The following is a 14,546-nucleotide window of genomic DNA, read 5'->3' as shown; positions in this document are numbered from 1 at the left end:
CTCTTGCACCAAGCCTCTGACTCTCCAGAGTATTTTCTGATAATGGTTTTAACAAAGAATCTCCTACAGGGGACTAGCATTACATGAGGTAAAAGATGATTCATAACATTTAGGCTAATGCTCTATTTTAAGTGTAAATAAGACAGTCTAGCAACTTGAAATCAGCAACACACAAAGAGCAAATAAGAATTGGTCAAAATATTTCGCAAAACTAAAAAAGAATGAAAATGAGTTAGTATTTATCTGCAATAAGTTCTTGTCTGGTCATGCACAGATTTACATTTCAATTTTACTTTTCAATTTTATTGCAAAATATGAAAACACATATTTGAAAGCTCATTTATCTTCAAAGGCCATGTTATTACACAATATGGCAAAAAAAAAGTACAAAAAGATTTCCATCTGATATAAACAAAGAAAAAAAGAACAACCAGAAACAACCTTAAACGCCCATAGAACAGTTGAGAAGAGAAAGACAAACCAAATGTACATTTTCATTCTTGCAAACAAAGAAATAACAATTTAGGTATTATCCAGGTAGTTCAGTACCAATTTACTTTAATGCACAACACATTTAACCACAAAATGACATGCAAAAACCAAGCAATTAAATTCATGTCAATACATTCTCTGAGGTGTAAAAGGTGTAAAAAATGACTTTGTTTCCCCCTAGCAAACATAAAAGAGCATCTACAGAAGCCTTACGGCTGTGGAAATAAGTATTTGCTGGAAATAACTCATCAGTGCTAATGTTTCTTAATGCATTTGGCAGAGAGAATGCTGGCATATTCTTAATCCTTTTGAGCAGAAGGCATCCAGGAAGACTCATTGAAAAGAATCATTGCATAAGATAACTGTTGCATGTTAAAATTCAGTTTAGCCCTTGAAATAAAACTACTGTGCATTGTAGTTTTCACAGTAGTTGGTCTTTCTGTATCTTCCCTCTTTACTAAGCAGGTAGAACGAGTCCGAAGTGCAGAACCAGCATGCCATCCTAAAAGGCGAGAATAAGAAATGTGTGTATTAAGGAATACAACGTATACAGCAATGTTTTGGGTAATAAATTGCTATTTTTATTCAACAAGCGTGCATTAAATTGATCAAAAAATATAGTAAAGACATTTAGATTGTTACAAAAGATTTCTAGGTTTAGAAAAAATATTAAACGGCACAACTTTGAAAACAATAATAATAACAATAATAATAAATATATTATACAAGAAATGTTTCTTGAAAATCAATTCAGCATACAGAGTGGTGCATGTGTGACATCACTTTGTAGGCCAAAACAAAGAAACGAGTTAGCATTTTAGCACTTCCGGTCCACTTTTACAGCCTCATTATGCTTATAATTGTGCTTTCATAAACTATTCTCAAACGTTCTGGGAAAATATTTTTAGATAAAAACTGAAGAGTTGTCGGAAGCTCAGTGATGGTGAAGTCGTGGGACCGTGGTGCAGTTCGTTTATAGCCTACCTTTAGCTTTTTACTTCTGGCGACTGCATTTAGGCTTCAAAATTCATAAACCTTGTGTTCATCTGTGATAATTACATTGATGGACAAAATGAGCAAGTATCATAAACTTTTGTTGATCACAGAGCTCGTTTTTAGAGATAATCCAAAAGCCTATGGGAAAACCCCGTTGGGTTTTTGTCGAGGGAACCAGTGTGATGCTAACTGCCAATTGGCCTACAAAGAGACGTCATACCTGCACCACTCTATTAAAAGTGATTTCTGAAGGATCATGTGACACTGAAGACTGGAGTAATGATGCTTAAAATTCAGCTTTGCAATCACAAAAATAAATTACATTTTTAAATATATTAAAATAGAAAGTAGGTATTTTAAATTTCAATAATAGATTTTAAAATTTTACTGTATTTTTTATCAAACAATATTTATATCGATACCTGATTAACCACAATGAATGATCACAGATGTCATTTAAAAAAAAAAATTGTTGTGTAAAGTCTTTGTGACTGTTAATGATGCCTCTAGAACACATACAGAACTAAGTAAGATAGGCAAAAATTGTCAATTTCCTGTATCAAAAGACAGTGTTCTGATTCTGGCTTCTCTCTTTTAACAAAAAAAAAAAAAAAAATCTTTTTTAGATAACAAAATCCTTAATACAACTAAAACTGCACAAAAATCCCTTTTTCAAAAACAGTTAACTGTAAAATGCTATTCTGAGAGGCAGCAGCACTTGAAGCTGCTGGTGAAGCTTTAATGTAATTCTGTGTGAAGAACAAGACAGGAACTGTGTAAGGCGCCTGTAGTTCACACTTATTAACAGCTTACTTCAGGCTCAATCTCTCTAAAAACATCTCAGTGAAACCGCTACTGACTTGAGCAATTCCCAGTAGCCTATGTGCCTATTGTATGTCTAGGCTATATTTAGCCGCATTTAAATTTTATGCACTGATGATAGGCAAAAAAAAAAAAAGAAGCAAAAATAGCATGAAAAGCAAAAATATGAAAAGGTATGTTATATCACACACTCACCTGCAATGCATTTTGTCCCATGGTGTTACAAACTTCTCTCAAAGACTGGTATTGCTTAAGAAGATGATCTCCACACACAACATCAACCTGCCAAATAAAGCGCAATGCAAATTGTGATCCAAGTCTGTTATTATTTTTAAATCCGTTATATCATTCGTCATGCAAATGCTTTTAATCTGAACAATTTGGAAGACTAACAGCACACCTCTCCTCAAAACATTGCATGATTTGAAGTATCATTTCAGATTATAGCACATTACCAAAGTTTAATCTTGAGAGTTCACAACATATCACATATCAAGTAAAATGAGCAATAGCAAAAACCACTAATAAAACCATTTAGAGGAGTGCTTTTTCAGTGACCCTAAAATGCCAGATGGAAATGAACTTCAATTCACCATATACAACACAGCCTCAGTCTAATCCCAAAATGATTAGACAATTTTAAGAGTGTAGTATGTGGAGCAGAGCATAGCAGGCTGTCCTGGAGCAAAGCACACAAACGCTTGTGTTTCCTCTTTCACCTCTATCCCTGTAGATGTCCCTGGCACTATGAGGTGTTCAACACCGGGCCAGATCAGACTTAGCCAGGAAAAAACCTTAAGCCAGTAATCCAGATACAACTGTTAGCCTCGCAACATGCAAGCAGCCTTCACAAACAACTGCCGCATGTGACCATGCACAGGAATATTGCAATTAATGTTTATTACCAAAAAATAGAACTTCAACTTATCCCTTTTTCAGAAAGCAGAAATGGAAAGCTTATAATTTTATAATAGCACAATAATTTGTCTATTAAAACTTGTGTATTATTTGATCTGTAAATGGTTTAAATCAACAGTTTTAGTCATTTTAGGGTGTTAGGGTTTATGGCATTACACTGTCATGGCAGCAGTTGTAGGAGAGTCAAATTCATTTTTGTGGTCAACTTTCTGCCACAAATGCAGTTGGTTAAGCTTAACCTGAACTGAACCCAGAATATATCTTTACAATGCCCCAAATCAACTGTATACATACTATGAACAATTAACAATGAAAATAGTGTGAATACAGAAGTAGATTCCTGACTGTGAATCTACTATGTAGGATACATTGTAAATCATACAATGAATTAAAATTAATTAACATGTATTTCCTATATGGGGTAAGGGTTTGGTTTAGGGTTAGTTGCCATAATTTCCTGTTATTATCATAGTAAGTACATGTAACTTATAACAAGGGCACTGTAAAATAGTGTTAACGTTTAAATATATGGATCTCAAACTGGAGACAGCTCTGTCAGTCTGCAGAAGTGACAGCTGAATAATGAAAACACGGCTCTAGATTTTCTTTTCAATCAGAAACACTGTTATTCACAACTGCAAGACACTCATTTCTATGCTTGACTGAGCTGTGGTTCTTTTCAAGGACTCAAATCCTTATCCAGAATTGGGATTAGAAGAAAAGTAATTAAACAGCAATGTGGCAGAGAGTCACTGAAGTGTTGAGAGTGAAAAGGAACATCCTAATAACAATTTCTTTAATCACACTTTCATAAAATGACCTATGGTAGTAACCCTAAAGACGGCAAGCAATCATTTTGCTGAATTTAGTTAGATAAGGAGACAAAAAAGAACATTTTTGCATTAAATGACTTTGCTTGGAGTGAAGGGTAGTGCCAGTCCAGTCAGTATGAATTACTGAGCGACTGGCACAGCTGAGGGGGATGTTCACCCCACATATCTTTCAGACCTCTGACATTGCAGACTGTCTGAGGCAGGATTTATGAAAGCTGTTTAAGACCAAGACTTTACCCTGATACAGAGTGTGGTTTATAATTAAAAATATGCATTGCGTTCAAAATCTGTGGGTGAGATTAAAGATAAAGGGGAAAAAAATTGCTGTTCCACCTTGCAGTTTTGACTCAGCTCCATCTTCCTCCTGATAAAAAGCTCCACATGACGGACAGTGGCTTCCCCTGACACACGCACGTACTTCCTCTCAAGGGGCTTGAGGGTGAAAATATAATCATGACAAATTCAGCAAGACCTTCAACATAATTTCAGCTCCATTCTATACAATGATTCATCTGTTTATATTTTATAAGAACAAATAATATTGCAAAGTGTTGCCTGAATATAAGATGCATTATCTCATGTGGATACAGAAAAAAACATCACAAAAAAATCCCAGTTAAATGACACTCTTATTAGAAGCAAAATAGAATTGAAAAAAACATTACCTTATAGTTCTCAACACCCTCTTCAGCTCTATAAATCAAAGATATGCACAAAAAAAAATGTTAGCGGAAACATTTGCAAATCCCATTTGTGTAATAACATAAATAATAATTTATAAATAATACATCATAGAGCATTTTGCAATTGTGCAAAATCAGATGGCACATGGCTTCTCAACCACGGGGTTGAGAATAACTATTGTTTTTACTTAAGATCATACAGAATATTCTGGACTCACAAAATTAATCTCTGTTAATTTATTTAATACATCAATATTCTCTGTTAAAAAACAAAAACAAATGAAAACATGCATCACTGGCATAATCATATCAGAAATGCCAGAGAAAATATCTTAGCCAGTGATGGACAATAGGGGGCCTTGGAGTCAAAAAGGTTGAGAAGTGCTGCTTTACAGTCTTTTGATTTTTAACAGTTTAGCTCCATCTAGTGAACATAACCTACATGGCATTCAGAACATTTTAAATCAAACTTTACTCCATTTACTTTCTTAACCCATGCTGCTGGCTTTATTGCACGATTCATCTGTGCATGTTGTTCCAAAAACATATAACTTGTCTTTGTTATCAAAATGTAATTTCTTGCTCTGCCTCTTAAGTTATTGCACTTAGATGCACTGACTGAAAGCCCTAGAAACAGAATAACATCACTTATATAAGCATAATCACAATCAACATTACTGACCCCACAAACTCCAACATCAGAGACACATCTAGCTCTGAGGGAATAGTAAAAACAGACTGAGGCAGCATGTCTTTCTTCTGTCTATGATGCAGCTTCATTGGGTATGTAGATGGAGCACCCACTAGGTGGAAAAAAAAAGAAGAGAAAAATTAATCAGAAGCACATTCAAATCTTAATATTTCTCAGCATCTCAAACACTAAAACGCATGCATGCATATACATATATATATATATATATATATATATATTCAAAGAATACACTAGTAAAGTGATTGCATTTAACAAACCTGGCTTAGGAATGTCAAGCCCTCTTCGTTTATAAAATTCACATATACGCGACCTTTCATCTTGAGAGGAAAAACACAAACAACTTATTTTCTGTAAAATGTTTCTCACATATATCTGGGATGACAAAATGGGCCAACAAATGTGAAGCAGAAGAGAGCTCAAAACTATCACTAACCTCCTTCCAAATATGGAACCATCTTAAAAACAATGTCTTGTAATTGTCGGTCAGGTCTAAAAGAAAAAGGGATGAAATTTGACTCTGAGCTTGGCAACCATGTTAAAACATGACCAGTAATTAAACACTAAAGCACATACGAATCCCTGGGACATATGTGAGGCTATTATTGCTAATTAGACACAAGGGATTGTCCTGAATATAACAGCTAGACTAAAACTCTAGGGATAGACCAAAACTGGTAAACAACACTACGCCCTAAACACATATTTCACCAAGGATGAAACTGACAAGAAAAATAATAAAGAAAGGAATCAATGAAACTAAATTTACCTGATACTGTACAGTGGCTGTGTCTGGTGTACGACAATAGAGCAGTTAGGACACCTGTTGCTGTAGAAAAAGTGCTTGATAATACAGCTCTTACAAACTGTTAAGGAGGAAAAAGGGCGAAAGTTAAATAAGCAGGCGTGTTGCAAAACATTGTTGTAGATCATGGATTATATGAACAAAAAAACTATTTGATACCACTACATTGGTGGGTCAGTTGCAGGAAATGTGAAACTTACAAGTGTGAAGACACTCTGTGATGGTGGTGGCATCAATGAAAAATCCATTGCAGAGGGCACAGCGAATATATGGATAAAATTCCCTAAGAGGCAGGGAACGCTAAAAACAAAACACATACACACATATACATATATGTACTTATAATATTTGTGTAAACTATTATCTTTATGTCACATACACATTTAGATGTAAGAATGTACATTATAAATAAGTGTTTGTATATATATTTGTTCATATATGAAATTTAAACGCTTATTGTGAAAAAGTATAAGTACAAGTATTATTTACACACATGTAAATAAACATAATTATTAGCTGAGTAGTTAATATATGCAATAAATAACAGCTTACACACAAGTTAAAGTACTTTTATAATTAAAAACTCGACTAATTTGCTGCTTTAGTATTGTACCTCGTCGTCAGGATGTTGTTCATTAGCTCTCTGGCTCTCGTCCTCTTCGCAGAGGGAAGCGTCCGGCTGAAAGCACCCACGCGTGGATCCCTCCTCCTCCAATGCAACTCCGTCCACAGTTCCGTCCATAAAGCAAGCAAAGTGTAAAGCCCCTAAAACAACTGCTGGAGAACTACTACGAACGCCTGTCTGGTCTATCTTGAGAAACTGAGTGACTTCATTCGAAATGAACCGCGAATGGTTAATTTCAGGTACAAGTTTAGAAATACTTCAATTCACTTGTGCACCTTCACGGTGTGCGCGCAATACTCTACTGACGTAGTTTAATGGGGCTAGAATAAAAGTCCCAAAAGGAAAGACTAAATAAATTGATCAATTAATAAATATAAAAATGTATAAATAAATAAACAAATATATAATAAATTATTACTACAAAATATTCTTATATTTCCCTTCATAGTTCGCTTATCTACTTCAAACATCCAGACCAGAACAATAATGTTTATTAGATTGAGGGTCAACTGACAAAGTCTTCACAAAAGATTCATATAAGTTTACGGTTGTTGTGTTAAAAAAAAAACTGACTTAATTTGAAAAGCTTTAACGAAATATACTCTGTGTTTTAATGAACTGCATCAACACACAATATTATAAAATATAATAAATATTATATTTTTTCGTCGTAGTTAAAATACACACACGACCAAGTGGACAGTGGTAAAACTTTAGGTAGATCTCGCATTCGCATATGTAGACAACTTGTAGAATTTGTGCAGTTTGTGTTAAATTAAATGTATCAGTCTGTTGAAATATTGACGGGGTTTAAAGAACGCCAAAGCATAACCCTTTCTTAAAACCTATATATTATTTAGTTGTCTATTTTTGTAATTTATGTTTTTTATTTCTTATATTTGCTATGTGTATTGTTTTGTTAAATAAAGCATTTATAAAATGACTTTTTTTCAAATAGGGTGTTTGAATGGAAGTTTTCTACCCTCTATCGGCACAAGAGAGGAATGACAGCAAAGATGGCGGCGCCTATGAACAACGTGGATGAAATTCGTGAGAGAGTAATATTGGGTGAATTTGGCGTAAAAAATGTAAGTTATGCACTCTACGGGATTTTTATTTATTTATATACTGTTCACTGTGTGTTCATGTCGATATAGGTTGTTTCATTCTCAGTTTAAGTATGCATAATTTATAAAACGTTGCACATGGCATGTAGGTTTCTTCGTGCATAAACTGCAGTGTTTTTGTTTATTTTATTTATATGATCATGCTTAATAGCTTGTATTTCTGTAAGCTACATATGTAACTACTATTTACAGGTCCATACTACAGATTATCCAGGAAATTACCCAGGTTACGATGACACATGGGACTTTGAAAAATTCAAAAAGGTGTGAATTGTATAGGCTTTCCTTTTATTATAATGAATATCGTGCTGAGTCGGGCGTTTAATACGTGATTGATGCAAAATGTGTATATTACTCTTCCAGAACTTCAGGATCGATATAGTTAATTCTGATGAAAACACGTTGGAGTTTGATATGATTGGAATTGACGCTGCCATCGCCAATGCTTTTCGCCGTATTTTACTTGCTGAGGTATGACCTTATTGTCTGCTTGTGTACATGTTGTATTATCATCATCATCTGTTCTTAAATCAGGAGGTGACAGTCATCATGTTCTTTGAACTGTAGTGTTTATTTTCTTCCTCATCCATTTGACTATTCAGGTCCCAACAATGGCCATTGAGAAAGTCTTCATTTACAATAACACATCGATAATTCAGGATGAGATTTTATCTCATAGGCTTGGTCTTGTGCCCATTAAAGCAGATCCTCGTCTTTTTGAGTACAGGAATTCGGGTAAGTTAATTCTGGAAGCACATGTTTAAGTGACAATTAATAAGATGATCTTGAGGAAAGTCATTTTTGTAATGGTGCCACAAATGCCAAAACTGACTGAAGTTGTTAAAGACTGTTGATTATTCTTTGTTTTCTCATAATGTAATTGATGAAAGTTTGACAGCTGAGTGTGTTGTGTTTATCAGAGGATCAGGAAGGCACAGAAATTGACACAATTCAACTTCAGCTGAAGGTAAAATGCTCAAGGAATCCTAGAGCCCCAAAAGACTCTTCAGATCATAAGGAGTTATATCTCAATCACATGGGTGAGTAAAATGAGGTTTACTTTTTTAAATTAAGTTTTTTTTTAATGACAAAATCAAGCATTTTATTTGTTCTCCCGAGGTTTACTTTTAATATACATTTTGTTTTCCATGATTAATTATCCACCCTCTCTCTGGACCTTTTATTTTTTTGTGCCTTATAAAACTAATTTAAACTTGTGTCTCATCTCTATGTTTGTTAAATGTGTTGTTCCAAACCCATATGACTTTAATTCTTCTGTGCAACTAGGGCAGCACAATTTGAGGAAACATTTAAATTGTGGGTTAAAAAAAAATGCAATTAAAACAGTCTCCACGTTTGCTGTGCTTATTTGTACGGCTGCACATTTTGGCCTAACATTTTTTATTTCTTACTATAAAATAATAATAATTATCATTATGAATTACTTATTATATGAAGAATTATTTTTCCTATATAAAAATGTTAAACAGAAAGAAATATTATTGTAATATTGCACTGTAAAAAATAATATTTTATCAAATAATTTTTTTTTAGTACTGCTGTAAAATTACAATTTTGATATGAATGGTTGTCTTAATTTCTTCATTTTCAAAACTTAAACTATTAAGCTTATCTTTTGTTGGCAACAGCTGGTTTGTAAGCATTTCTCATTGCAAGTTTGGAAGATGGTTGTTGTCTTCCTGAATACATGTTATAAGTAACCCCATACTCAGAGCACATGCAGAGATGAGTTTGTGTGGATCAGCATTTACTGCGAACCGAGCCGCTCTGAGATGCTGAAAACGCTGGATCATGACATCAGCTGCTTGCATGTACAGTAAATGAACACGTGCTACACACTGAAACATGCAGCTCATATATTTATTTAAATGAATCGCAGCAGTTAAAATTTGATAATCGCATCGCAGTCAAACATTTCAATTTAATCTGTTTTATTTACATTAATTGTACAGCCCTACATGCAACACAAAAGATGTTAGGCTGAATGTCTATGTCACTGTCACCTTCCTAATTTGGAAAAAATGATGTAATGAAAGAAAAAGGGGATTTAGACTTTCAAACACAAACATTCTGCCTAAACATCTCATTTTGTGTTCCAGGAAAAAGAGTCCTACAGTTTTGGAACAACAGTTTGTGTAAATAATGAGGGTTTCACAAAGACATTAATTCCCAACCATGACAAAACATTCTAGTTATCACTGCACTGTTTTACAACATGTCACTGAACATTTGTGTTTTGTTTCAGTCTACTCCGGTGACATAAAATGGCTCCCAGTTGGAAATCAGGCCGATGTATTTGCAGATGCCAAGATTGGTCCTGTGCATGGGGACATTCTCCTGGCACAACTCCGACCAGGGCAGGAACTTGATATAGTCATGCACTGTGTCAAAGGAATTGGTGAGTAATATAAGAGACCAAGAAGATGTTTGATTTCCAGGGAGGAATTTTTTTTTTTTCTTTAATAAAGTTTTAGTTATTATCTAACTCGATTGTTCAATCCCTAGTTTCCTGTATACTGTTTATGAATTGTGTGATTAACTGGAGAGATTTGTTGCACCTCACAGGCAAGGATCATGCCAAGTTTTCTCCTGTGGCCACCGCAAGTTACAGACTCCTTCCTGATATCACATTATTACAGACCATTGAGGGAGAACAAGCGGAGAGGTTAAAGCGCTGCTTCTCACCTGGAGTTATTGAGCTAGAGAATGTGAACGGTAGGACTATTTCATTATATTTACATGTAGTCTTGATATTTGGTGCTTTTGTTGTTGTATTATAATCCAATAATTATGCATTTCAGGAAGGAAGGTAGCTAAGGTTGTCAACAGTCGTTTGGACACATGCAGCAGAGAAGTTCTTCGGCATGATGACTTGAAGAACTTGGTGAAACTGGGCAGAGTGCGGGATCATTTCATATGTATGTTCGCAGCTAAAAGTGTTGCATTAGGTTCATTTTGTGGTGATTTACCAAAGGTATTGTCACATTTTCTTCTGTTTTCTTTTTAGTCTCAGTGGAGTCCACAGGGATCCTCCCTCCTGATGTCCTGGTTACCGAGGCCATTAATGTCCTCATCTCTAAGTGCCAGAAGTTTCTCACAGAGCTTGATACGACAGAAATGGACTAGATGGAAGAAAATAAGGCTAGCCACAATCATCCTATAGCTTTGAATGAAATCGTGTGATTGGTTTGCTGGCATTGTACATACATTTTTAAGCTTTAGCTAAAAGAAAAACCCTCCCTTAATAAGTATGAATTCATACAAATTCCAGCAAGGAGTTCTTTTTTCAACTTAAGGTTGTAACGTAACAGCATTCTGGAGATTTAAGTTTATATAAAAAAAAGCAGTTTCTTTTTAGTCAAGTTAATCTGTTTGGTTTGAGATGTCCAGATATAACTCAACATAATTCTGTAAATCACATATTTGACAATACATTTTGTGACATATTTATGTTTTCCAATGTATATTAAACTTTTGTTTTTGAAAAAACTTGAAAAACTTTTGTCTTTGTAGTCAACATCTTAAAGCACTTTGCCAGAATCTTTTCAGCCTTATATTATATTTCTGAATTATTAGAATTAGGGGTGGGCGATAAGGTAAAAATATCATATCACGATTCTTTTTCATGTTGGTTTTACATGTGACTGAGCATTACAGCCAAACTAATGTCTCTATTTTAAAAACAAAGCCTTACAAGGTAACAACATATAAAATAATAAAGAACATTTAGGCCAAAGTGGCGAAGATAAAAATCTGAAGAAACGGAAAAAAACTGAGACAAACTAAATCCAGAAGAACTGCGGGAACGTCTCCAAGATGCTTGAAGAAACCTTCCTGCAAAGATACCTGAACAACTATGCGCAAGTGTACCTGGACAAAAGCCGTTTTAAACGCAAAGGGTCGTTACACCATATATTGATTTGAATTAGTTAATAGAAGTTAAATCATAAATAAATTCCAATTTGTGATTTTATTTTTGAAAGCATTCTCACTTTACAGCATTTTAACACAAGTGCCAGTACTTTTCACAGTACTGTAGCTTTGCAGGAAGATTTCTTCAAGCATCTCGGAGACGTTCCCGCAGTTCTTCTGGATTTAGTTTGTCTCAGTTTTTTCTGTTTCTTCATGTAATCACAGATGGACTCGATGATGGTGAGATCAGATCATCCTGGCTGTTGTCAGATTCCTTGTGCTTACAGAAATCTCACTGGATTATTACAATTAATGGCAAAAAGAATGTTTGGAAATGTAAACTGATATTTCCTACTGACACACTACAGCAAAAGATATAAATAACTGACTTAAAACCATTTTTTTTTATCGTCCACGATCAAAAATCGTGATATTCCACCCCTAATTGGAATTCTGGTAAGCCTGTGAAGAGTTTCTTGATATTGTGACTTTCTCATTTAGGGTCATGAACATGCCTGTAAAATGTCAACACTAATGTATTTGGGAACGTGCATACAAAATTTATATTACTTTGGTGGTGGTTGAGGAGATTTCACCACTTCCATATGTTAAGTGCTTTGAGTACAGAGGAAAGCACTATATAAATGTGTCTAATTATTATTAATTATTATTACAATTATGTTTGTGGGTCAATATGATATTTGATTTTGTTATATCAGTTTCTTGACCACTCTGAAGGTATTTATATCTATGCATTTGGCAGACGCTTGCATTGCAGGCTGATATTTTTATTAGTTAATGCATGCTCAGTTCCCCTGGAATCAGACCCAAAAACACACAGACTGTGGTTTTCTATGCTTCTGTTTAAAATGTTGAAATGTTTTGAAAAATGTTAAAAGATAATAGTTACAATATTATTTATAATTTTCACAATGTATACATTTCTTTAAAATAAAAAGTTGTTGAATAATACATAGCCCCGCACAAGGCGTGTACATACATTTTATATATATATATATATATATATATATATATATAATGGCCATGAATTAAGAATTCGTTCTCTCATTTTAGTAAATTGTGGCCATAGTCCCGCATGTAGAATACAGTCTTTCTCATGTTTTTCTTTTTTTTTTTGTAATGTGTGAGAAGTATTAATGTTAAAGGTTTGCTGTTTGTACCTTTTTTTGTTAATTTTTCATAGTATTTTTTTATGTGTGTGTGTGTCTGAATTGTATTGAATCCAATTAGGGTCAGTTTAACCCACAATAACGCTGGTACCTAATTTTAAACCTAATAAAAAATAGATTTAAACTTGTTAATATTAATAAAACAGAAATACCGTTAAAGGGATAGTTCAGTTGATGGGCCAAATTGACTTCCATAGTAATTTTATTTCCTACTATGGAAGTCAATGTGGTCCATCAACTATTTGGTTACCGATTCTTCAAAATATCTTCTTTTGTGTTCAGCAGAAGAAAGAAATTCATACAGGTTTGGAACAACTTGAGGGTGAGTAAATTATGACAGAATTGACATTTTTTAGTGAACCATCCCTTTAAGCTAGCAGCAAAATGTGAGTGACCCGGCCATCACTCTTTGCGTGCATTTAGATTTTTGTTTCCGTTTCTTTTGGATCATTCATCTTCATAGTTTCCACATGAAAGTGTTTTCCAGTTTTATTTTGCCTGCCAGTTCTGCTCTCTATCAATGAAATCAAATTATGTATCTTGGTGAATGGTGATGGATGCAATCAAGTCAGTCTTCTGAAATGTCCTTGGATTAATTACACGCCTCTTGACACTGTTTAAACACCTAATGCCAGTAGGACTAAGTAATGCAGTACTATTGGGACGTTTTCCTTTTTATCGTGGCAGTGACCTGAAAATTTGACTTGGTGTTCAGTTCAGTGAACTTACTTAGAGGTATTTATGTAGTACTTGCTTGGAAAGTTTCCATCTTGAAAATGCCTATATTTTATATACAGATCATCCCCAATAAATATGCAATGATTATTTGCCATCAGTGCTTCTAAAGTGCACATGCTGAGGTTCCTGTCTGCTTTGAGTTACATACAAACATGCTGACTGAATTACTAGAGCTAATGTCCAGCATATGCTGCTATTGCCAGAGGCAGATGTGTCTAAAGTAGCTTTGCATTTGCACTGTAGGGCATTGTTTGGCACAATGAGAGCTGGAGTCAGCACAATGAAAGCATTATGCGTGAAATCCTGTTTTTTCTTGCCAGATGATACAAACACCAGAGCACCTGATGAAGTTCCTTCAGATTTATGCATGATCCAGATACTTCACTTTGCATCTAATTACTTTTGTTGACCTCAATAGGAGAAGTTCTTTGCCATTTCCACGCATTAATTCTGCATTTTCCAGGTGGCCTTAGTCACATTTTGGCTTATTATTATGGGTGGGCACAACATCTGCAGTAGATCATTTTGAGCTGTATTTTACCAAACACCCGCCCACCCATAATGCTCAAGCAAATAGCTACATAATCGCACACAATGTGTACAGGACTGTTGAAATTGGGCCAGGTTGTCTTCAGAGACGGCGAGTCACAGAGGGAAGCGGCACAATAAGTGGGT

General features: G+C 34.6%; 2 protein-coding genes across 2 annotated transcripts; one reads left to right on the top strand and one right to left on the bottom strand.

Moving 5' to 3' along the window:
- Positions 1–223: 223 nt before the first annotated feature.
- pcgf6 (polycomb group ring finger 6) lies at positions 224–7,000 on the bottom strand (the record flags this gene model as incomplete). Its single annotated transcript, XM_079854911.1, has 10 exons — positions 224–994; positions 2,506–2,592; positions 4,395–4,493; positions 4,727–4,754; positions 5,427–5,547; positions 5,714–5,773; positions 5,890–5,945; positions 6,223–6,319; positions 6,459–6,558; positions 6,872–7,000. The coding sequence occupies 10 exons, from the start codon at positions 6,998–7,000 to the stop codon at positions 950–952; spliced, it is 822 nt and encodes a 273-aa protein (XP_079711037.1). The 3' UTR covers positions 224–949.
- A 73-nt stretch (positions 7,001–7,073) lies between these two features.
- Positions 7,074–11,524, top strand: polr1c (RNA polymerase I and III subunit C). The gene is made up of 10 exons (XM_079854910.1): positions 7,074–7,122; positions 7,842–7,971; positions 8,203–8,274; positions 8,374–8,481; positions 8,613–8,745; positions 8,931–9,050; positions 10,277–10,429; positions 10,597–10,746; positions 10,833–10,949; positions 11,039–11,524. Exons 1-10 carry the CDS (start codon positions 7,109–7,111, stop codon positions 11,155–11,157), a joined length of 1,116 nt encoding a protein of 371 aa, XP_079711036.1. The 5' UTR covers positions 7,074–7,108; the 3' UTR covers positions 11,158–11,524.
- The last annotated feature ends 3,022 nt before the right edge of the window (positions 11,525–14,546 follow it).

Source organism: Squalius cephalus (assembly GCF_949319135.1).
Source record: "Squalius cephalus genome assembly, chromosome: 21".
In the NCBI taxonomy this organism is placed as follows: Eukaryota; Metazoa; Chordata; class Actinopteri; order Cypriniformes; family Leuciscidae; genus Squalius; species Squalius cephalus.
The sequence above is the reverse complement of the archived record's forward strand: the minus strand, read 5'-3'. Positions and strand labels throughout refer to the sequence as shown.